Source organism: Lycorma delicatula, chromosome 8, assembly GCF_047948215.1.
Source record: "Lycorma delicatula isolate Av1 chromosome 8, ASM4794821v1, whole genome shotgun sequence".
NCBI lineage: Eukaryota > Metazoa > Arthropoda > Insecta > Hemiptera > Fulgoridae > Lycorma > Lycorma delicatula.
Window position 1 is genome coordinate 114,498,551 of NC_134462.1, and position 26,454 is coordinate 114,525,004.

A 26,454-nucleotide genomic window follows, 5' to 3' on the forward strand; every position below is an offset into this window, starting at 1 on the left:
ATGATCGTTGAAAAGCTCTCAATGAGGGCCTATTAATGCAGTTAAGAAAAAGTCCAAAATCAATTTTCTTGGATTTTAGGTTTTCTTGGATACTTTTGGTTCAGTCGATTGCAATCAAAAGGGAAGATCCAGAATTAGTTGTTACAACAGTCCTAAATCCAACATTTCAATAACCTACGGCTAATCGTTTTTAGTTATGCGAGATAAATACGTACGTACAGACGTCACGCCGAAACTATTGAAAATAAATTCTGGGATGGCGAAAATGGATATTTCCATTGAAATCTGAAAACCGAAATTTTTTGCCATCATAATACTCCTTTATTTCGTACAAGAAAGTAAAAATGCTGTTGTATTATGTTAAATAACGTCCAAATTATATTTAACATTAATTAAAAATTTATGAGGAATTAAGGCTTAAAATATGTTAAATATGTACTTAAGGTTAAAATTGACCTCTCTCCCTCCCTCGAAAAAAAAAAAATATATATATACCAAATAAAATATATATACCAAAAAATAATTTAGCACGCAACCTGAAACAAACATATTGAAATAAAACCAAACACACTTGACAACAGAGTTAAAAATTTACAATTTACATTTAAAATAAAATTACTCTCTAAAAGATCAGCAATATCAAAATTATTAAAAATTAACTCTTTGAGGGGCAGCAAACGTACTGTGTAAACCACCTTGGTAGTACACTCTTTGGAGCGGTGGTTATTCAGTGAAGCCATCTGAATTTCTGTTCATATGAGTTTGAGGGCCAGGTATGAAGTAAAACCAATTTTATATTTAAGGTCTCTGTCATTTATAGTGTTAATTATCAATTGCTCTTCTGTCAGCTGCCTTTTTGTTGTTGATAGGTTTTGTTTACATGCAAAGAGCCATTGTGATCTTGGGTTCGTTTGATTTCTTTTACCTGACAAATCCTCAGTCAAGACCGAGTCCCGGCTTCTGTTTGGGGGGGGGGTCCAGGAAGAACATAGTCGGGCTTGGATACCCCGCCCTAGGAGTTAAAGGCAGGCAATGAAAAGATCTAACCGGCGGACTGACCTGTTGGACTTGACTTATGGCCGGTGGACAGGGAGGCCCGTTTGAGTAGACAATCCCCCGGGCTGTGCTTTGCTTTGTTGTGGATCCGGCCCGGGGTAGGATGAAAACAAAACTTTTATGCTTTTTGTTTAAAATATACTAATTTATTAGTTTATTCCACTACATATTACATATTTCTCGTATATCAGAATAATATTATAAACAGAGGCTATTTTTTGGAGGTTACACCATGTAACCACTGCGCGAAAGTACTATTTATTTTAATCTAAAAATGACAGCAAAAGTGATGACAGAAGAAGAAATTCTGAAGCACTTGGTGGATAATGGGATAAGTTGAGATGATGAAAGTGCTCTAAGTGATTTGGGATTCGATTCTGATGACTGCACAAGGGAACCAGAATATAAAATTGACCTAGTGATGTTTCTTCACTAATTTGGAGATACCAACCGCCGTTCCTAACTCTCATGGGCTTTAACGGAGATCGTCTTTTTGACCATCTAACTGATTATATCTCACAGTTATCAGTTAGGCCTCAGTTGGGATGACACCGATGTAAATGACTCGCTGTTGGCTTCTTTCGGACAATTTTTCTCTTCTATTCTACATCGTTGCCCTCTGAACTGGCTAACCGAGTTCGCGGAAGCACGAATCTTGCGCATATTTCACACTGGCATTAACTGACTGTAAATTTCTCATACTTTGGAATTGAATGAGTTTAAAATGAGCATTAAAGGACACCACAAACACAAAATGTGTCGATCGCAACAACGGTAATTTGAACCTAGTTCCCTCAGTTGATCGCGCCTGGTGAAATTTGTACCTCATAAATTTATTTCAACTACTGAGGACTCTCTCTGGTTTGGTCCATCAGAAAGTCGAGGACAGATCTCTTTCTCCCACTCGGCTCCATCACAGAGTCCCGCGTGACATTTACTTTGTCAATTTAGAGACCGCTCTCGGCAAGATAATGCTAAACCTCACGACTGCATGGACTACCACACCCTCGGCAGCGCAGTCACTCCCTCGCCGACAACGTCTATGCTATTTGACTTTAACAATTTATCTTTAAAATTAGCCGAGACTTGCTGCCAACGCCCCTATCTCCGGCCGATTAATTGTCCAGGCGAAACCCTAGGTTCTACCCGGGGTACTACACTGCTTAAACCCCTTGAGCTGTCCTACACAGTGTGAGGAAACGAAGAAAGCCAGCCACAATGTTCCACTCTCTGCGGGTTTTCCAATCGGCCCTCAGATCTAGAAAGGAGTTAACTCTCTCAAGTTCTCTAACAACTCTGGTACGTTCAGCCTCGTACCGGGTACAGACACAGAGGTCATGGTCCACAGTGTCATCAACTATGCAATCCGGACGAAGGCTCGAATCAACCAAACCAAATCTATCCAATTTGTAAAAATGTGCTCTAAAGGCACCATGCTCCGACAGAAATTGTGCTATACTCCGATTGGGGGAAATCCACTTAATCGCTCGCAAATCTCTACAATTTGGGAATATATATACCATGCGTATATCGACCAGTAGAAGATTCAGTCCACCTAATTTGCCTTGATCTATAATTTCTCGCATACAACCTGGGAGAAGAAACTTTCCTTCTTGGAAACATACCGCTTGCTACGTTCTGTAGCTAGGCTATCTATGGATTTTGTGCCAGCTATTACAGAGAATGTCTTTCACGAGATAGTTTTGTAGCCCCCGACAACTGCTAGCAATAGAAGACACTGAGCTCGAAATAAAATATCTCTATAACTCTGGAGTTGCATACGATGAGCCCAGACGGGAGCATCGTATAACATTATGACCTCACAGACACCAGTAATTTGGACAGTCATACTTATCTCAAAAAAGTCCCATTTGGACATAAATATATGGATAAATTCAAGTAGTCATCAACCAAAACATATGGATAAGCCACATAGATGTGGACACCGCAGTACTAAAACGACCTCAGTTCGATCCAGGTGGATATGTGTTTGCAACGTTGCCTTGTGTTTAAGATTAGGAAAGACATGTTTTAAAGATTTTCATACAAAAGAAGGTCGTACTAAGTAAGATGAATATTAACTTTGTTAAAGAGAGATATTATTATATATTCGCTGTAATTATTAGAAAAATTATAAAATGTAAATGTTAGCGGGGTAGTAGTTACATGGTGTAACCAACATTAAATATTCAGTAAAATAAATATGTAAAATAAAATTAAATTCTTACAGTTTTGTTCCTTATTTTCAATACCTAACTGAACATAAAAGGTAAAATTTGCAGAATAAAACTGTTAAAAAAATATTTTCCCCTTTAGGAATTTTCTCAGGCTCTTAAAGTTGCCCCTCTTCAGGGGGCAGATTTTTTTATACTTATTCGTTTTACGATGTAAACGTATTTAAGTATTTAGTTATTAGATGAAAAATATTCTTTTCACAAATATATATATTCATAAATATATACTGTATATATATATATATATATATAATTGCTGATAGAGACATCAATTAATTTTTTTAAAGAATTCTATTAACGTCCGTAATCTGTTATGTATATTTAAAATTACACCGATGGTTAGATAATTATTATTATCAATCGAATTCATAAGTTAAAACCGTCTCTTCCCGTACTCCTTAACAAGAGGTCTGTCTATTGTTAAATAAAATTTGCATACACGTTTTCTAATGCAAAATTGTTATAACCAATTTATTTTGTGTTGGTGTATGAGTGAGTGTGTCGTCAACATTTCTTGACGTAAAAATAAATGCAACAGTGTTCAGAAAAAAGCGTAGTTTCATTGAAAATAATAATAATTGATGTTTCGGTTTTTTAGTGTGCAGTCATACGGTGTATCTCTTTTATTTTTCTTTTTTCCAATCGATTGGTAAAAACACAAAATTATACAATCATAGTTATTTTAAATTATGTTTTACCTCACTGGATGCACAGCCACAGTTTTGAGATTGTACAAGAGTAATAATACTCTAGACCGAAATGTAGAAATGTATGGACTTATAAACAGTTGTAAGCAATACTATTTTTAAATAAATATGAAAAAACATATTTAGTTTAATTTTTATCCTAAATTCCTAGATAAAAACATAATTTAGATATTTAATTTTTTTTAAATTTATTAACGATAATGTGTTCCGCATACATCAGGTAATAATGGAATTCCCCTCTAATTAAGATAACAAAGATCAAGACTGACCGGACCGGCGCCTGGGCGGTTCAACTTGTATCCGGACCATATGTCAGTTAAAAATCCGTAAATACTACACGCCTACCTGTCTCCTAATAGTGCTATGATTGATAAATGAAGTGCCAGGCGCCATCTTCTTCAATAAATTGAATGCGCTGTTATTAGTCACGTACCCATACGGGTCGCGAAAGAGATAAAATGTAGTTTAACCATTAGCATTCCAAATATACCTTTTATGGAGAGGCATCCTCCATGTCTTCTTGAGGTAAGCAAAAGGAGCCAGCGATAAATGAGAAAATGACGACAAGTCTAAATCTCAAACGACTTATTATGAATGAAAATTAGATGTTATCATCGTACAACTAAGACTAGTTCAGAGGTTCACGGTCTCTTCGATCAAATTTTGCATCAGAATTCCAGTTATGAGGACAACCAAAGGTTCCTGATGTTCTATAATCAAAATAATTTTTGAATAAAAAATTCTACGATTGGTTTGACACAGTACTAAAATCATTTTACAGTTTCCCTTTTTCATCAACTCCAAATTGAATTTCTCCTTTTTGAGTTGTTTTTTTTTTTACGAATTCTAACTTTCTATCTGTGTTTCCTTACATTTTATGTTTTATTGATTGGGTTAGCAAATAATTATGGCTTAGGATTTAACCAATTCAACTTTATAATTATTATTTTGAATATTTATTTCCCAAAAGTTTCTTCTACGTAAACCAGCCATTCTCGTACTTTGACATTGAGTTAGGATAAGATTTATTTAACAACATATTTTATTTTTACATACGGGTTTATCAATTTACGAAGCTCATAGTTGTTTAAGGAACAAAATATGAAGATTTTCTTTACTTTCAATAATTACATTTAAGCTATTCGACAACCAACCCGAATTAAAAAATAAAAAATAAATGTCAAGTTATAAAAGTTTTCCTTCAAAAATATTACATACAAAAACTAAGTTTCCAGTTTGACTGGAAAACTGAATTTAGATTCAAATTCCCTGAAAACACTTTATACGGGAAAATATAAACAGTTTAGAAGGAATATTTTCTGGGAAAACTGGTGTTTTTCCCATAAGGTAAATTTGACGAATTGTGTTTTTTTAATTTGTAGAAAATAAGCAATAAAAAACTTCAAATTAAAAATTTCCGCCGAGATTATGGTTTATAATCAACTTAACGTACGTTTGAAATAGTTGTAAAGTTAAATCTACTACAAAATTAAGTTAGTAAAATTATTTCCACAGCGTTCAAAAAATTTCGGGATACACAGTCTGTTTTCTGCAATAGCCTGGTATTAGAAATAATTATAATAAAAAAATCGGGTGGGGCTGTATCGGGGCGCACTACCGTTGGTTTAACGTGAAACATAACAGATCTTGGTTGAAGTTCCTCCGAGCTACAACCTATTTGTAGAGTTAAATGGTAGAGCCATCAACGTATTGTTTTTATAACAAAAATTAGGTCTTCAATGGAAATTTTTAATTCTTTCATTAGGCCAACTCTACAAAGAAATTGGCCGGTCTGTATGTCAGCGAGTCACTTTTAGTGTATCGGATTGAAATAAAAAGGAGACATTGACTGCGTATTAATTTTAATTTTAACATAAAACAGACACTAAATGGTACATGATATTTATTTCGACTAATATTTGACGACAGTTTTGTTCATCGTCGGTCTGTGATATGAGAACTAAGAGACATAAGGAATAAGCAGCGGTAGAGGTGCTCGCGCCGTCGGCGTCATTCACTGAGCGCGCTATGCCAGCTTTGCGACACTCCAGAAACAGTCTCGGTCGTTCGGCACCGGACATTGGAATACCTGTACGTGTCCCTCTCATTTTCAACGATATACGTAATTTATATTTCTGGCTGACTTGCGCGGACTGAGGCTGACATATTGAATTTTTATATTTTTTACACATTTACTTTAATTTTTTGAATCTACCTCAACAAAGTCTTAACACAAACACAGGAATCATCGCGCTATCACGTCTAAGTAGTGAGCAAAACTGAATGGAAATGAGCGAGACCCCCAGTTTTTACCGATCTGTGCTTTGTCCCCTCCCCGCCAACCGACACTTCAGTGATGCAAACTCAAAGTCGTGTCGGCGAGCTGACCGTGTAAGTTATGAAATAACACTGCATTTACGTCTCTGATACTAATAGTTAAGGATTTAGTAAGAAGGATATAGATCTTTTCGTTACTCTAAAAATTTCTGTTCTGGTACACGTACGTTTCGATGTGATTTTAAAGACTTTTCACGTCAAAAAATAATCAACTCATTAATAAACAGTTTAATAAAATATTATAATTAAGCATTAATTTAATAATATCAGAATGTACCGCGCTAATTATTATCAGTGAAGGATCCAAACCAATCGATAATAAAAGAGAACGTTTATTTATATCAGTTCCATATGTAAGTGGAATAAAACTTACGACTGCAATCCGATAAAACAAACAAATGTAAGTGCAAATCACGTCGTTATATCTTAAACTAATTAAATAGTAATCAATAGATTTGTAGAAGTTATAAATAAATTAATAATAATAGTAGTAATAAAACATTTAATTACAAACACATATGAACAAAATACTTGAGAACTCATACGTATGTAAACTGCAGTGTTATTAATGCAAACGCAAACTCTTAAAACAATAGGTTTCGTTGAACGTGTATTCACTTTTAAATTAACGATTAAATTTATTTGAATGTAAATTTTAATTAAAGTAATTGTAAAGTAAATGTATATTTTAATATTCCTCATCACGTACTATTTTTACAAGCCTTTTTACGATTTTTTTTTCTGCCGTTCTAAAGGTAATCATACTAAAATTTAGGAAGATAAATGCGATTGAAGGAACAACTAAAAACAGTTGTCGTTCAAGTAAAATAAAAATTACATTAAATTTTTGATTTTAAAATCTATAAAAGATATCAGTGAGATAAGCGTAAATAGTTAGCTTCACTGGAGAATAATATTTCAAAACATGGAATGGAAAAGGCTAACGTTTCCTTAATGTAGCTTCGGACTCACCGGGTTGGTCTAGTCGTGAATGCGTCTTCCCAGATCAGCTGATTTGGTAGTCGAGATTTTCAGCGTTCAAGTCCTAGTAAAGGCAGTTAGTTACTTTTATACGGATTTGAATACTAGATCTTGGATACCGGTGTTCTTTGGTGGTTGGGATTCAATTAAACACACATCTCAGGAATGGTCGAACTGAGACTGTACAAGATTACACTTCATTTTCACTCATGGAAACCTTCGGGATATCATACTACCAATCAGTATTAATAAGCATAATTTTTATTTCCGTTATTAATTCGTGTATAATCACTACTTTGTGATTTATTGTCGTCATTAATTAACCTGAATTCCCTAGAAGAAGGATCATGTATTAAATGAAACATACTGCCACTGAAACACCAGCATATCCAATTAGATTCTTAAGAAAAAAATCGAATCACTCGACCTGCATGTACGAGAGGAGTTCTTACATGTGGTTTTGAAAAAAAAACAAATCAAAATTATGAAAGATGGAGACGTAATTGTCGCCAAATCAAAAAACCAAATGTAACTCGTCAAGAGAAACATATGATAGATAAAGGTGATTATTACAATTTGATGGTTAAAACATTTAAAAAAGCCACCAATGAATTGGAAAAATTCAGCTATAATTCTAAATAAAGTTGTAATATTTTAGGAACGGGATGAAAATTTTTGGCTAATTTTTTTTTTTCAAGAACTACTAAAAACTTAAGTAACTCAAAAATTACGATTTTTTTCATTTTAAGTGCAATGGGTTAGTTGCAAAATGAATATAAATTTAAATTGTTTAATTTTAAAATTAATAATTTTAAAAAATATATAAAAAAATATTTTGATTAATTGAAAAAGTATTTTTTATTATTATAAAATATTGAATTGGGACGAGCAAAAAATCTTTACAGTGGTTTTAAGGCCTATTAATGAAGAAAATGTAGATGCAAAAACTCTCATAACTCCTTTACTGAAGGAAAATATAGCTTAAAAAATAAAAATATATTTAGTCATTTTTATTTCCGTGTACGAAGTAAAGGAAGTATTGTGATCGCTAAAAATCTAGTTTTTCAGTATTCAACGGAAATATCCATTTTGACTAGTTTCGGCGTGAAGTCCATACGTACTCATGTATCTGGCATAACTCAAAAGCTATTAACCGCAGGATGTTGAAATTTTGGATTTAGAACTGCTCGTAAAAAAAATCCAAAAAAATTTGGATTTTGAACTTATTCTTAATTACAGTAATAAGTCTTCATTGAGACCTTTTCAACAATATATCATAAGTGGTACTTATTTTCATTGGTTCCAGAGTTATAGCCAAATGAAATTTTAATTATGAAATATTTGGATCAAGGGGAAGGCACATCAGTTCGAATTAAACTTAATCTCTTCTTTTTTTTTTGTTAACTTTTTTTTTAATTTAAATTTATTGATTTATTAATAATTATTAACATCCGATTGTAAAAATATTTTTACGATAAATAATAATTCAGTAATAAACATAAAAAAATATCAGAAGTTAATAAAGAAATAAAATTTTGTGCTTTTCATTTAAAAAAAAAAAAAATTATATATGTAATTTCATAGGCGTACAAAGAAATCATGTAGCCTCCACATCAGATATTTTTATGAAGGGGGAATATGAAATAAACATTTTTTGGAAATGTGTGATTCGATAAAAACTTCAACATTTATAAGAAAATCCTTTTGCTAAATTGCCTCTGCAAAGATTTTATTTCGGCTAAAACAACCCCATCCCTTTTACCAATTTTTCCTAAAATTTAACACATTCTTTCCCTGTGACGGTATTACCTGACTACCAATTTAAATAACTCAAAACGGTCCAGATGCACACATGCACGAACGTCCGTCCGACAAAAATACTTTTTTTGGAATTGGAAGTATTGGAAAAAAACTATTTTGCAGATTATTTATAATGTATTTAATTCTCTTTTTTTAATAAAAAAATATCTTCTTAAGGTATGAAATTTAAAAAATGGCCCATTTTTTTTCTTTACCTATTTGCATACTTTCCCGTTATAGCTTTAGCAGCATTTATCGTTATAGCCGGAAAAGTCAAATTTGAATTTTCATAAATATAGTACTAAGCGCTTCGTCTATATCCTACAAGTGACAGTGGCCGTGCAAATTTGGTAGCCTTTAGTGAATATTTTGTAACCAGTTCCAAGCAGGAGAGTCCACCCATGATGTATATGTTGTTTTCTATGTGTGTTCTATAATAATTTATTTAATTTGTAGGTTATTGATATTGATGTAATTTAGCAAAGATTTACTGGAATGTAGGATTTTCTTTAATTTTTATTTGTTGATTTTTAATATTCCATACTAACATAATGAATTTTCACAGCAATTATTGTTTTATTAATTTCATGACTACTTTGTATTAATGAATTACTATATTTTATCTTTTTGTTAACTCTACATATATTGGTTACCTATTTGAATTTTACGCTTAAAAAAAAGGTGGAATAATTGGAAATATCTATGTGGAGTATTCGTATTAGTTTTTGTACTATTTCTGTTGTAAATTAAATAAAAAAATCACTGCCGTAATAATAGAATTATTGAAATAATTTCAGTACGCCTACAGTAAATTAATTAGTATTCATATTGTGCGATAATGAAAAATGCGGAGTTATTTTTGTATATAAAGTACTATTACTTTACGCAACAAAATGAGTCTGTTAACAAATTTGCAAACTGGTATCGACATGATATATAACGTATTTATGTTCCGGATGGAACCGGAAGAGGTGTTAGGGAGTGTAGGGGACTGAAGTGACGATAACCGAACAGCGAGTACGGATGAAGCGAGGTATAAATAGACGAAGAGGTACGGGAGGAGTACGAGCTTATCAGAGAACGGGAACGTGGTAGGTTGTCCCAAAGAGGAAACAGCGGGGAAGTGTATAGTGATGGGATTATCTGTAGCACACGCGATGTGGCCAATAACGACATTGATGCACGGTCATTTTACTCTCTACTGACTAAATCAAGTAACGTTAACACATTTCCTCTATTAATACTAAATACTTCTGTAAGTAAATATAACGGAATTTATAAATTAATGTTGTTAAAATGCTTATTTAACGTTTTCACCTCAAATGGTGAATTGAACTACAATTTAAATCTGTTTTATTCGCTATTTTAGCAAATTATGAAGTTTATTAGAACTACCTAATAATAATTTAAAGCCGGGACGATAAAAAATCCTTTATTTTGCTTATTATATTACATCACGTCAAGAATAAATCGATAAAAGAATAAGGAACAGCTTCAGAAATTTTCTGGAAACCATATTAAAACTTTAATCAGACAGACATCGCATCATACACAATTAATTTTAAAATAAAATTATAGAATTGGTTAATGTCCATATTAATTTATTTAAATACAAATATAAGAAATAATACTGAAGTAAATATATGAAGATATACCACTATTCAAAATAGTAATGCACTATGTACATTAAATGAAGCTACGGAAGGATCAGATTTCAACTCCAAATGCTTAGATCTTATTTTAACAAAATTATGTAAAAAAAGTTTTAATATTTTTTCAACCTTCATTTTTAGGCGTTGAATATATACAAGTTGAATATCGATGAAATTTAAATACAAGACTTGATAACAGTTTGAATATGAATAATAGATTTTTTACTCTTTTTAATATGAAACGTCTTTAAAATCATACCGAAACATACGGATACCAGAACAGAAATTTGTAGCGCAACGAAAAGGTCTGTATCCCCCTGCCTTAATAAATCCCTAACAATTAATCACAGAGACGTAAATGCGGTATCATTTTATAACTTACCTGGTCAGCTAGCCGACACCACTTTGTTTACGTCACTGGCGAACGGGTTGGTTGGTGAGGGGTCACAGCGCAGATCGGTCAAAACTGGCGCTCTCGCTCATTTCCATTCAGTGTAGCTCACGACTTAAGACGAGGCAGCACGGTGATTCGTGTGTTTGTGTTAAGACTTTGTCGAGATAGATCGATCTACGTAATAATAAGTATATTTTGAACAATATTTATGTGTAAAAAATTAAAGTAAACGTAAAAAAGTGTAGAAATTCAATATGACAGCTTCAGCCCGTGCAAAAGCCAGCCGAAAATATAAATTACACATATCATTGGAAAGGGGAGGTTATGGGCCACGCACAGGTACCTCAATGTCCGGCGCCGAGCAAGCGAGACTGTTTCGGGAGAGTCGCAAAGTTGGCACGGCGCGTTCAGTAAACGACGACGACGGCGCGAGCACCTCTACCTCTGCTATACCCGAACTAATGGACATAATTAGTGAAGATAACACCCATACTCTTTTATGTTGTAATTAAATTTAGTACGAAGTCAATGTCTCGTTTTTATTTCAATCCAATACACTGAAAGCGATTCGCTGACATACAGACAGACCAATTTATCTGTAGAGTTGGCCAAATGAAGGAACTAAAATTTTTCATTGGAGACTTTCAGTTTTGTTCAAAAAATACGATGGTGGCTCTCCCATTTAACACTACAGATAAATTGGTCGGACTGCAGCTAAGAGGAACTTTATCCAAGGTCTGTAATGTTTTACGTTAAACCAACGGCCGTGCGCACCGACACAGTTACACCCGATTTTTTTTCAAAGGTAAATGACAAATACAATTCAACCAAAAACAACGTTAAATTTTATTAAAAATTAAGGAAATATTTCATTACCACGATCATTTATTAATTTATTTATATTTTGTAATAAAAGTTGTATGGATCTCTAAGCGTGAAATTAAGGATTTGAATACCGCGATTCATTGAAAAGCCAGTATACGCTAAAAATGTTTAACAGTGATCAATATAGGGCCTATAAAAGAAATCAAAAAGAAAGGAAAAGGATTTTTGTTACTATTTGGTTCTATCATGGACAAATTCTCTCCACTATAAAATTCTATATCAGAAATGTTGTAGCTGACAAAATTAAATAACAGAAATAATGCATTAGAGGTTATCAGCTGTCAAAGGTAAGATTTTAAAGTATGACTACGTAATTCTTAAGAAATGCCATCTATTTTATCAAAAATAAAAAATTAAAAAAAACACTTGTATATAATAAAATTAAGAAAGACTTAAAAAATCCAGGAATAGAAATTCTGTACTTACAAAATCGGGGATTAATCAAGAAAAAATTAAAAGAAATCTAGGAAAGGCGGGTTTTCTACGAAGGAGCTCCAAGAAAAAAAAATTAGCAACAAAAAATTTCAGAAAAAAGGGCAGTGAGAGACTTAAAAAGTACAGAAAAGAAAAGGAGGGTGAGATATAGTGAATAAAGGCGTTAAATTGGTCCATAATTGTCTGATACAGGAAAAGTTTTACATTTTCACTTGCGAAGTAAGTTTCCTCAAGAAGGTTTTCAAGAATCGTTACGTTATATAACCTTTTTCTTTCCTTTTCTGTTTAACCTCCTGAACCACCGTAAGGTATTACTTCAGAGGATGAATGGAGAAGATATACTCGTGTATATGAATGAAAATGAAGTGTAGTAGTCTTGAACAACCTCAGGTTGACCATTCCTGAGACGTTGGGTTAAATGAAACCCAACCACTAAAGAACACTGGTATCCACGATCTAGTATTCAAATCTGTATAAAACTAATTGTCGTTACTAATATTTAAACCTTAAAACTCTCGACTTCAATTTCGAAATCAGCTGATTATGTTATGTAACCTAGCATATTTTACATTATGCGTGTATTATTACGAGGTAGTTGCAATCAATCATAATTCTATGTCCTATTCGTTTTTATGATAAAAGTTATAGATCAAAATTATTTTATATAATACGCATCTTCAATGCTAAGAAGACTTTATTAATTGCCATTGTATTGGGAATTAATAATCTAATAATGTATAAAAATAATCTGTTTTTCATATTTTAAAGATATTTAATTGAATCACTCATAATTAACTCAGACTAATTAGAAGAATATAGTTGAAAAATATTAATACAGTAATGCATGCAGTAATCCTCGTTGTCGCGGGAGTTACGTTCCACGACCTTGTCACGAATGCCGAAAACGCAAATATAGAAAGCCGTACCTTTAAGGAAAAAAGTGAGTTACGTTCTGAAATCATAAACAATTGGATTTTGGTAAAAATCCATAAAATCCAAAAATCATAAACAATTGGAAAAACTGGTAATATTTGATAAATGCTTACAAGAAATACATTCAAATTACATAAATATTTTATTTACAGTAATTTTTGCTTTCAACTTTATTGTGAAACATTAAAATTATGTTCAGTAACACTAAATTTAAGATAATATTATTTTGGATGAAAAAAAAATTAAAGAACCCCAAAGTGTCTCATTTCTGTTGAAAAAGTTCGTTATTTTTATCTGTTTATTGTTTTATTCGAGTTCATTAGATTCTGCATGGTAAAGTGCCAATGCCATGTAAAGATGACATATAAAATTTATGGATAGCTCTAGAAAAGTTGCTATCCGTTTACCTAGACTAAAAATTTCATTCAGCAAGTAGAGATTAATAGGCGAAACTGAAACTTCACTATCATCATCCTCTTCCATCTGGCCAGTTGATTTCTTCGTTATCAACTCTTCTGGTTCTGTTTTGTGAGTTCTTATTTTTTCGTTTCCGGAAGTATTTGAATGTCTGATGTTTTTGAATTTCGTTGAAACCTTCGTCTTTAATTTCATTTGTTAGCGATACAATTTAAAATACTTTACCATCAGAATCGAGGGTAATGTCCTTTAAAACACAGTTTTGCCTTGACTTCTGCCAGAAAACATTGATCCTTGACATTTTACGTTTGACATTTTATCGTTGACTCCTTTATTTTGGCAATGCGTTCTATGGCGGTTTAACTTTTCCAACATTAAATGAGTACCAAAGATATATCGTTCTTCCACCCGTAAAAATTTGCAGAAAGTACGCCATAAATAATAAGTTTTAAATACAGAGTGATCTCTTGATTCAATGACTGTTACCAGGGCTGTTGTGTTTGGTGGTAGAAATAACATTTCTACATTAGATGGGTGTAAATTTAATGTGCTCTGGATGTTCAGGGGCATTAAATAGTAGGATACGAGTAGCGCTTTAAACTTTGACTTCAAATAAAATCCAAATTCTTTTAAAAAAATCTGATGTAAACAACACACGACTTCCTTGTACGCCTATTAAATTACATATACACTTCTTTTTTGTACTTCATTTGAAAGTGAGATACGATCCCAAATTCTTTAATAAAGTGGACAGTTATACAATTGGATTGTGGTGGACACCACATTGCATCACATTTTTTTGTGATGCCGTATCAGCATTTTATTTTTGTTTTTATATTAATTTTATTTCACGTCGCTCAAGTAGTTATGTCGTATAAGTGAGAACGTGTCGATCTGTAACCGTTTACACATAGGTTCGAATCCGACTTCATATAAATCTACTTTTTTAATTTTTTTTTTTTTAATTTAAATATATTGATTTATTAATAATTAATAACCTCTGTAAAAATCTTTGAACTAAAATGAAAAGTACATAAAATTCTATTTCACTAATAACTTCTGATTTTATTAGAGGTTAATAAATCAATATATTCAAATTAAAAAAAAAAAAGGTTAAAAGAAAATAGATGTATTTGAAATCGGATTCGACCCGATTTGCCTTCCCCGTGTAAGATGCAAATATATCATTAATTAACATTTAATTTGGCTATATCTCTGGAACCAATGAAAGTAAGTACCATTTATGACATACCGTTGATAAGCTGTCAATAACAGCTTATTCTGCAGTTAATAAAAAGTCCGAAATCCAATTTTTTTTTTTTATTTTTGGATTTTTTGGATGATTTTGGTCCAGTCAATTGCAATCAAAAGAGGAGGTGCACAACTAGATGTTACAACAGTCTTAAGTCCAAAATTTCAACATTCTACGGCTAATTATTTTTGAGTTATGAGAGATACATATTCAATATTATGTATTGAGTTATGCGAGAAAGATTCAATATGGATTCAGGGATGGTCAAAATGGATATTTCCGTTGAAAATTGAAAACCGAAATTTTTCGCTATTACAATACTTCCTTTACTTAGTACAAAGAATTAAAAAACCTAACTCAATCAAAAGGGCTGCTGTTACCCAAACTTTTTGATTGGATGTGTATAAAACAGATAAATGATTTTTACCTTTCATTTTTAAGCTCTTAGATTAAAAGATTATGTACTGTATGTAATAGGTAATTTTTTTTTAATTTTATTATTAAAAATCACACTTTTTTAAAGAAATATTTTTCGAATTCTTGTTTTCGCGAAAGAGAAACCGTGAATATCGTTTCATTCCCTTGTGGATAAAGATAATATTTAGTTAAAAGTGAGTTCTTGTAAAAAATGCACCTGCTTTAATTGTGATCTTAACATTCAACCGTACACAAATTAAAAGAAACAAATAATTAAAACGACTGGTTGTGTTGTGTGTTTAAATTTAAAAAAAAAAAAACAAAAAACAATCAGAAATGTAGGTACTTATGGTAGAAGTACTCATTGTAGACACTAATGCGTAAATTTTTCATTTCAAAAATAATTTCTTTCTTTTTAAATGACGGTCCAAACATCATTAGTAGGCTGTATTACGTGATCTGGAATTTAATATTTTATTACGAGAAATTTTCTTACAATAAATAAATGCCTTCTAGTTGTACTAGTAATTTACTCACTAGTTACTAGTTATTTTAAACTTTAATATCAGTGTTTAATGAATAATGACGAAATAAATTATTATATATACAGTTATAATGTAACCGACTGACACTATAAATTAAAATAAATTATATGCAAGGATTTAGATTGGTTAAAATTAGAATTTCATCATACAATTATAACAAAAGTTATTCTCCACCATACACTCAGCCATAGTCTTCTTTTTTACTAGCTCTATTCTCACACACTTTTGTTCTCTATACAAAATACAGTTTATGAATGATTCATTACAGTTAAAAATGATATGATTCATATAATGCGGTCATTTCTACGTTCCAATGCTAAAGCAAATTGCTGAGACGTGATGGTGCATATAAACGAATAGATAAACTATATAGAATACAACAATCAGCTTAGTAGATGTAGTTAAAAATAACTTACAAAGAAATTAAATCATTCAAGAGATTTACTAATAAAGAAAACATCTTTCCGACAAAGTCAATCTTTATATGTATTACTTAAAAAAAAAAAAAAAAAAAAAAAAAAAAAAAAAAAAAAAAAAAAAAAAAAACAGGGTTAGGCAAAGGAAATCTCTTGTAACCACATCCTTTCTTAATTAGAAATAAAATCTTTTATTGCAACAAAAAAAGAAGATTAAATTTGTTAAATTAAATAATCTGTAATTAAATCTGTTCAACTTGTCATATAAGCTGAATTTTACATTTAATATTCATTAAAAGAATTTTTGCATGAGTAGATTATAGGAGTGTTTTTTGTATTGATTATTAAATTATGTAATTCACCTTAGCTAAATCCAAAAATTTACTAATTTTTAGGTCGATGTTATTTGGTTCACACTTCATTACAATTACTGATGAATTACGTTTCTATCAGTTTTATTTTACAAACTATGTTACCATGTTACGTACTATACAAGGCAGCAAAAATGTTTATTAAATTTTTAAAAAATTAACAAGAACTGAGTTTTTATAACTCGAGATTTTGGAAATATCTTATATATATTTTGAAAAAAATTTTTTTGTCTTTCTTTTTTTCTATTTGATTTTTTAAAATTTAGTTAATTGTACAGTATTGGATGAATAAATTTTATTTTAGAATAATATTTCTTTTTAGTACCTTTTGTATCAGGGTTAATTAACTGTTTAAATTAATTTTTTTTTCCCGAATAATGAAGATCTATCTTAATCTGTATTTTATTGTAGAATAATTATTTATAAGTTTGGGATTGTTTTGATATGAAATTCATTTCTCTTTGTATCTTTTTGTATTGATTTCTTTTTTTTAAATATATAGATATTTTAATAAATATCTGGATTAAAAGAATTCCGTACGACAGTTCATATTGCACTGTTTACAACTGAAAGATGCGCATTCATTTGTTATTTTACAAAGTATTTCTTTGGCGGTGATATAGATCTGTAAATCAGAGGTACTAGTCGAAGGTTGCTTTCTTTAAAAGTAATGATGTTCATTATACAGACAGTTCATTCGATGAAAAGTATCATCTGGAGGACTGAAATCACCTGCATTCGATGAACAGCTTATTCGGCTCATTGTAGAAAACAGCTGAAAAGTAGTTTTCTTACTTTCCCTAGTAAACCTGTCATGGGATGTTGTGATTCTTTAAAACGATTTCAAGCGTTTTTATGAGTGACTATTGTCTTAAGACAGACGGTTGGCAAGAGTGACACCCAACAGATTGTGTGTGTATCTTGGCGTTTATTTTGACTTATACGTCAACAACTGATTTGCAATCTAATCAAAAACAATTAATTACCTTAAAAATATTTTATAAATTATTAAAAATTAATATCATTACAGAAAATTTTGAAAATAAACCCTCTAATTGACAAAGATGAAAGTAAAATTTTGATTATGTACAGTATTTTTTATATCCTATACGTATAATCTGATCTCTGTTACGAAGTTGTTTTGATGTGTCTTTCCCGGAAAATATGTTTGTGATAAAATTTCTTCTCACTAAAATACAGTAATCGTCTTTAAACAAATATTTTGTTTTTTAATATGAACAGGACTTTTTGTCTTCTAAAGTAATGATTACTGGGATTATGGTTGACAAAATTTCAGACCGCCATGGGGTTTTTCATTCATACCAGTGAGGACGAAGAAGAGCTGAAGACACCTTCTGCCCCTACTGTCGGGAGTTAAACACGCCGGAATACGTGATATTCCAGTACCCAAAGTGGGACGAGGAATGCCACGATTGTACTACCGTAACTGGGAATCTCGCGGTGGTGACCATCGTTGGAACGATGTTACGCAATTCGATGGACTTCGATACTGTGACGAATTTTGTGTCGGGATTACTGCAAATTAAATATCGCGAATCGAAGGGGTGAGGGACAGCTCCGTATGGAGCTGCCGTTCGCTGTGCTTGTATGGGTGGGCGTTGTCGTTGAAGTGCGGGGACTCTCGAGCTCCTGAGTTAAAAGACTGAGTCTCGGCGGGGCCGTCTCTTGGGGGTGTCCCCGTTAGGGGCAAAACACAAATAGCTGAGTGATGGTGGCCGAGAACGGCATAGCCGGGTATAACATTTCCCTCATCTGGCGGCTAGAGGCAAAGGCACCTCCCGGAACAGTGATCATACTTAATTGGGGGTCTGGTTCCGGGGGACAGGAGAAAAAAAGTAATGATTAAGTATTTTTAATTGCTCAACTTTACTTTTAAATTAAATTCTACTTAACATTAACCGTGAGAAATTTTTTGAGCCTTTAATATATAGGAAAAAATTCGAATTAAATAAAATAAATATCGTGAGTAAAAAAACAGTTTCAAGTTTAGTCACTGAAAAGGGAGAGGTTAAATTTTTAACTTTATTCAAATATAGGAAAGTTGGATTTCAATAACGTTGTCATTTATTTATTTTATTATTTTTTTTGTTGTTTTACAAACTTAAACTTTGTTATAAGTAACACTATATTCAGTTAAATACCCTAACAATTAAAGTAACGGTAACATTATTAAAAAGTGTTACCTCTTAGGAAAAGAGTTCAGCTGATCAGAATTATGCATCTCTGGTTATTATTTCCCTCCCCTGAATGAAATTACTCACATATATAACCAGTTGTCATATAAATGTAATGGAATCATCTAATTAATACAAGAATGCGAGTCTGCAAAATGACAAAGAAAATGGTTTCGCCACCATTTCTTTCTGAAATCCCATAAGGATGGGAACAATTGCAAACGAAACTAAACGGCATTAATAACTCATATTCAGAAGTCAATCTAACCTGAGAATAACAAACAAAACATGAAAACTGCTAAATGTAGGATACTTATTTATAAAGAAAAATGAATCAAATAGGATAGCTGGAAGCAGAATAATAATCTAATTCTACACTTTAGCACATTCAAGAATATGGTATAATACATTCAAGAACATGGTAGAGTATTCGATTTAACCGAATAAATAATACAATATCAATACAGATAATATTTTTTAGTGTAATTAGGTAATAACTTAATAGAATGTCCGCTTAAAAACAGTATAGTACAACGGTGCTTAATTTAAATTTCTATGTACACAGAAACAAATATATAATTAGTTTTTACTAATTATATTCTCTTCGCCCTTCCAGCGTGTTTTTGGACAAATTTGGTAATCATAGAGTCTTGCTTACCGCCATCTTCTGATCATTACTGAAAACACAATTAAACCGCTTTCATATTCCTTCCACCCACTAAACTAGAAAAGGGAACGAACAAGGAACGTTCCATACACACGCGGAGTAAAAAAAAAACTTCTTCCACCAGCACGCCACGATCGGCACTGCGGGAGCGACAGTCCTCTCTCTCCCTCGCGGCCTCGCGTGCAGCTTCCTATGTGCGCATACGCACAACAGCCAAAAGTCACGACTCTGGAACTGTAAAGTACACAGTTCATACAAAGATTTTTGTATATTTTACATGAACTGGGGGGATGGCTACTGACATTAAACTTAAGGATTATATATTGTACAAGTATAAAGAAAGAATTAAAGAAAAAAGAACTCATTATATTAAATGTTATCGATAAAATCAAGTGGAAATAGGTGGTACTGTAGTTCCATGGTGCCTATACACGAGCCGCCACTGGTAACGTAGGTTCAAATTTCAACTTCTCAAGAGCCTCAGAGGTTGCATGCGATATGTATAGCCGGATATTATCGTGTTGGAGATTTTTCGGTCTGTGACTTGTCGAACAACATACATGTTACCTAAGATTGCTATGTGATGCGACGGTGGTTTTGAGTCTTCTCATCGGTCACATTAACTAGTCGATCACTCAGTATCGCTTCAATAGCTTCAGTTGCAAGAAATTTAATTGCCTACCTTCTCGGAGTACATTGATCAACAGTTTCGGAAACAGTACTTCGATCTCCATAAATAACTTTTAAATGAATATGAGCGTTATTAGCGGTCAATTTTCCCGCCTTAAAAATTCAGTTTCTTCACCTCATTTTAGATGCGTTTATATAGCAAAGGTAATCGACTCCATAACGATGGTGACCGATAGAAAATGATAGGGCGTATGTCAACGAGTTTTATAATGTTAGTAGTAGGGGAATGAATTTACAAGTTGGCACTACCTGTCGCTTTGTGTGCTATCCATTCTCCTGTTACGATTCAGTGTATACTACATTTCTGTCGCACCTCGCATTATTCTGTACATTTACCTATACAGTACAATTATAAAAAATAATTGTTACGGGAAAGGTATTGATAATTTCAGGAATTTTCATTCATAAAGCCAAGCAGGCTAACTTAAAATATGTAAATTAGTTATCTTAAAACTTTATGGCTGATTTATAAATCAGATAAAACTCGAAAAAAAATGTTTGGTTGTTAACTAAAACTATGTGTTATGTATTAGACTGTAGAATGCGATCTTTTACAAAATAAAATACACTTTTTTTATATTTTGTAGTTATTTATGTTTACAATGTTTTACCAGTTTCCTTTTTTAAAAAATGTAAATTTAAAAAAAATATTGGTATAACTTATATTACAGATACGCATAGAACAAGTGTATATGTTCACTAACAAAAGAATATAAAAAAAAAACTTATTTACAACTTGTTGTCAATTCATCAAAGTTTCTTCTTTCCATGACTTGCTAAAATTAAATTTATACTTAGTTTTACAATATGAAACAAACAGAAAACTTCAAAAACTTTACTGTAAAATTTATTTATTTATAAAACTTCTTTAATATATTTTGAATTATGACCTTAAATTGGAAATATGAAAGACATTCATTTCCAAGTAATTACACATTTTATTAAAAATAAAACATATATGAAATTGCTGTTGTAATCATTAATTGTTTGATACATCTATCTATTTACGTTTTCTTATGTATTAACTATTCTTCTAATTGTAATTTATCATCCTTTCTAATTTTACCTTTATTCGACATTATATTAGAATTTCCTCGATTAAAATCAACAGAAATAAAAGTTAAAAAAAAGAAATATTTTAAACTATTAAGAAGTAAAATAAACAGTGAAAAAGAAATTATGTGTTTTAGATGTAGATAAAACTAGCTAAATTTAAAATATTTAATACACTTTCATTTCATCTCAAGATCCGCTAAATTTTATTTTACCTGTAAAACGCGTTATTTAAAAAAAAACCTTAAACCTTGAGGAAAAGTTACAGAATATAGGGTGTCAAAAGTTGTTCAACTAATTAATTTATAGCAAAGTGATTTATACAGGACAAAATTGGACATGACAAAACATGTTATACCTCAGTTACTATCCTTGTATAGAGGGCGTGTTTGTGTTTGTTAATCTTTCCTGGGTTGTTATAACAGGTTCAGTTTTGTTTTGCATAAATCAATTTAAATTTCTAGGAAAATTGATTTTAGCAAATTAAAACTAAATTAATTTGATTGGCACTATGTAAATGTTTTAAAAATATTATAATTTAACTGTAACAGAAGAAATTAAAAGGAAAAAAGAAAAACTTTTATCAAATACAGCAGATTTAAAAAAAAAATTAATGTTGACACAACATGACTTCCTTGTACGCCTATTAAATTACATAAACACATTTTTTACTGCACTTCATTTAAACTTATTTCATTTGAAAGTGAAATAGGATCCTCCAATTCTTTAATAAAGTGGACAGTTACACAATTGCATTGTGGTGAATACCACACGCATCACACAGTCTTTGTAGTGATATAAGCATTTTATATATTAATTTTGTTTCACTTCCCTCAAGCAGATATGTAGTGCCGGCCTCCGTGGGCGCGAATGGTAGCGTCTCGGCCTTTCATCCGGAGGTCCCGGGTTCGAATCCCGGTCACGCATGCCCTTTTTCAAACGCTAAAAATCATTCTTATCATCTGAAGCAATACTTAACGATGGTCCCGGAGGTATGTGGTGTAAGTAACAATGAGTCGAATCCATAACCATGCACACATCGGTTCGAATCCGACTTCATATACAAATATTTCTTTAACTTGTTTTTTTAAATTTAATTTTAATATGTTGATTTATTAATAATTATTAACCTGTAATTTTAAAAATTTTTGAATTAAAATGAAAAGTACATACAATTTTATTTCATTTATAACTTCTGAAAGTTATTTTCATTTTTTTTATTGTTATTGAATTATTATTTCTTGTTAAACAATTTTTTTAACAAGATCCAAATACTTCATTAATTAAAATTTTATTTGGCTATAACTCGAACTAATTAAAATAAGTATCACTTATGCCAAAATAAGTACCACTTATGACATATCGTTGAAAATCTTTCAACGAGGGCTTATTACTGCATTCAGGAAAAGTTCAAAATTCAAATGTTTCAAAATTGAAACCCCGCTTTATTTAGAGGTCGTCTGTATTCACGTTTTTGACTCAGTCAATTACAATCAAAAGGAGAGGTTGCACAACTAGATGTTACAACAGTCCTAAATACAATATTTCAACATTCTACGACTAATCATTTTTTTATTATGCAAGATAAATACGTACGTACAGATGTCACGCCGAAACTAGTTATAATCGTTTCCGAGTTAGTTAGTTAGTTATAATCGAATGAATATTTCCGTTGAAATCTGAAAACCGAAATTTTTAGCGATTACAATACTTCCTTTACTTCGTACAAGGAAGTAAAAATATTGTCAAATATTTTTTTCTTAAAACGATGGAAACTCTAATTTCCACAATTTTTTTTAAACTTGTTTGAGTATTAAAATGTATGTTTTTAAGCGGTAAAAATATATTAATAAATAATTGTTGAACATTTTAGAAAGTAGAATGTGTTCTAATTTAAAGAAATAAAATTACAAAAAATAGTATTTCATTTAAAAGAAAAAAAAAGTTTATTGTTACAACTACACCTACTTTGGTCACCGGAAAAATTAAATGAAATTTATTTATGGTAAATTTAAACTTTCTGTGATGTTGTGAAGAAATATTTCAGAGAGGAAGAAGCATATATATATAAACTATTGACAAAGCATAGTAATTGATAAATAACTTTTCAACAATTAAAGAAAAAATGAAAATTTAGGGCATGCTTTTATCTCAAACCATTCTAATTTTCTGTAGGAGACGATCAAACCTCTGTAATGGGAAAATTCAAAAGTTAAAATGAATAAAATAGGATTGTGGTTTGCAATTAAAAAACTTTAATTATTGATATTGACGTAGTAAACTTCGGTTTATGGCAATTCTATCGAAAATGAAGGTCCTTTAATATTTTCAGTAGATACTTTCAACTACTAGTAGATACTGTCTCTTACAGTATCCCCTAAATAGTGGTCTTAAACCAAAAATAGAACGTATTGAGGTAGGAGCATTTGCTATGTTTTTTTTTCTTCACCAATGAATAATTATTAAAAGGTCTTGTAAACCATTTTTTAAACTAGTAAAGTGGCACTGATGGTTGCCACATTTTGTCTAGAGTTGTGGGCCAGGGAATTTTATATTCATTTATTTTTTTTGGTCTTCAGTTCCCTTTAAAATGATATGTCAGAACTTTCCGTTTAAAAATCTGTTTGCCTTGCACATGGGCCCCCTGGTTGCCGTATTTTATATATATACATAAATATTATTTAGTATTTGTTTGTTATCGCACCGCCATTTTTATCATTTTATTTTCTGCATCTTCTTCAGATTTCATGAGTAAATTAATATTACGTTTTAAGGTGGAAAAATAGATTGAAGTAGTATTAATGGAAAATACATGAGGTGGTACCTATTTTAATGAAAAATAAAAGTTACAAAACGCTTTAGATTATGTTGACTCCTTGTACTGACGAATAGTATGTATATCAATATAACCTACGCTCGCTTCGCTCGATAACCTCGCCTAATTAACATTAAATATGCATACCAAACCCTGTATAACACTTTCTTTTTAAACGTGCATTAAATATACTTTACTGCTAAAATTTGTGTTAATGAGGTCACTAATTCTATAACTTATATACAGAATTATCAAAAAAGAATGGTGCGGTTTTGAACGTGGTTTATATTAAAACAGAATTACTTAGAGTTTATGTTTTTTATTTTTCAAATTTGTCGTCTCAAACATTTTTTTACATAATTAATAAATTTCAAAATGTGCGCCCTTAATCGCTCGTAAAATGTCCAAACGATACACAACTTCTCTCCAAACAATAGTTAACATTTCTTCGTTAATGGTTGTCATTGCTTCATTAATCCTGTTTTTTAAGCGGTTTAGGTCGCGAATTTTTTGTGTATAAAAAACTCTTTTGATGTACCCCCACAAGAAAAAATCGCATAGTGTCAGGTCTGAACTCCTTGGAGGCCAAAGTACGGGTTTTTGCCGGCCTATCAATCGACCACCAAATTTTTCGTTCAAAGCGTCCGTAACCAATGCATTGAAGTGCGGGTGAACACCATCTTGTTGGAAATGAAGTCGATAAATGTTTTCGAGTTCATCCGGCTGACGAAAGCAATAATCGGTTAACATGTCAAGATACACAACTCCATTAATTGTTTTTTCAGCAAAGAAGAAAGGCCCTATTACACGATTTTTCACCACACCACACCAAACATTAACTTTAGGCGAATCGCGTGGTTTCTCAATAATTGCGTATGGGTTTTCAGAGCCCCATATTCGTGAATTGTGTCTTATAATTACATGGAATGTAGCTTCGTCTGTAAAAATTATATCATCTAAAAATGATTCGTTTTCACTTATTCTGTCCAACATTTCAACAGCGAAATTGTAACGTTTTACACCATCATCGGGTTTCAATTCCTGCAGTATCTGGATTTTATAAGCGTGTAATTACAGTTTTTTACGTAAAACTTTGTGAACTGTTGATTTTGGATTACCTAATTCGACGCTTCGACGGGGGATGGACTTCCCAGGACTTCTAATTGCCGATCGTCTAATTAGTTCAACCGTTTCGTCTGGTATACTTGGTCTGCCGGTTGATTTCTGTTTCTTAACTGATCCAGTTTCTTCGAATCGTTTGAACCAACGTGTTATGTTACTTTTGTGTGGTGTATCTCTTCCGAATTCACGTCGAAACGCACGTTGAACTAAAATTCAGATTTTAATTCAGCCATCGATAAAACACACTTTGCTTTGTCTTTATCCGAGAACATAGTAACTCACTAAACTCACCGCAACAACAATACAAGAACTGACGTTGTGGTTACAACTGCTGATAAACAAACTTTTGGGTTGGAGGCTTTCAGGGATACCAATATAACATCTAGAAATTTCCCTACAATCTTCCTATGAATTACTGAAACCGCACCATTCTTTTATGATAACCCTGTATTTAAATGATTCTATAATTTACAGATGTATTACAAAAATGCTAATAGAATATTTAATATCGTGTGATTAATTTTCTTTTACTTTCTTAACAGGACAAGGATGGGTTGGATGGCGTAACGATACACGAGATGGACAACCGGTAGAAATAACATTCGAGTTCGATCAAGTTAGGGAATTCACTGCTGTACATATTTATTGCAATAATGAATTCACTAAGGACGTTCAAGTAAGTAAAGTAACGAAATATTTTTGAACAAATATTATATATAGGTACTGTAATTATACCAAGAAAAGTGCATAGAAATGAGATTAAGATGATAAATACTTTGTAACAAATGTAATCGTTGATTCATGTCAAAATTTTATGAATATAAGCAGAAAAACCTCTTGCATATAACTTGCTAAAAGCCCCTACACACCTTCCGATTCAATCCGATCCGATTTCCAATTTAGAAAAGGAGATCGCTACGCACACTGAAATTTCTTTCCTCCGATCTGTCATTAGTCAGTACCACTGGGACTCCTGACCTGATCACACCCTCGTAATGGCATTGCTTTTGTCGAAAAATCAAAAAATTGGAGTTGCTCTTACAACATTGTTGATCCTCCAAAAGCCCCCACCAGAAAGGA

The 26,454-nt window shown here is 31.8% G+C and overlaps 1 protein-coding gene across 1 annotated transcript in view; it reads left to right on the forward strand.

Annotated features, from left to right (window-relative positions):
• The window catches only part of LOC142328663 (discoidin domain-containing receptor 2-like), a 490,260-nt gene that overhangs the window by 344,151 nt on the left and 119,655 nt on the right, over positions 1–26,454 (forward strand). The window contains exon 7 of the mRNA XM_075372563.1: positions 25,917–26,050. Within this exon, the coding sequence (XP_075228678.1) occupies positions 25,917–26,050 (134 nt within the window). The remainder of the gene's footprint in view (positions 1–25,916; positions 26,051–26,454) is intronic.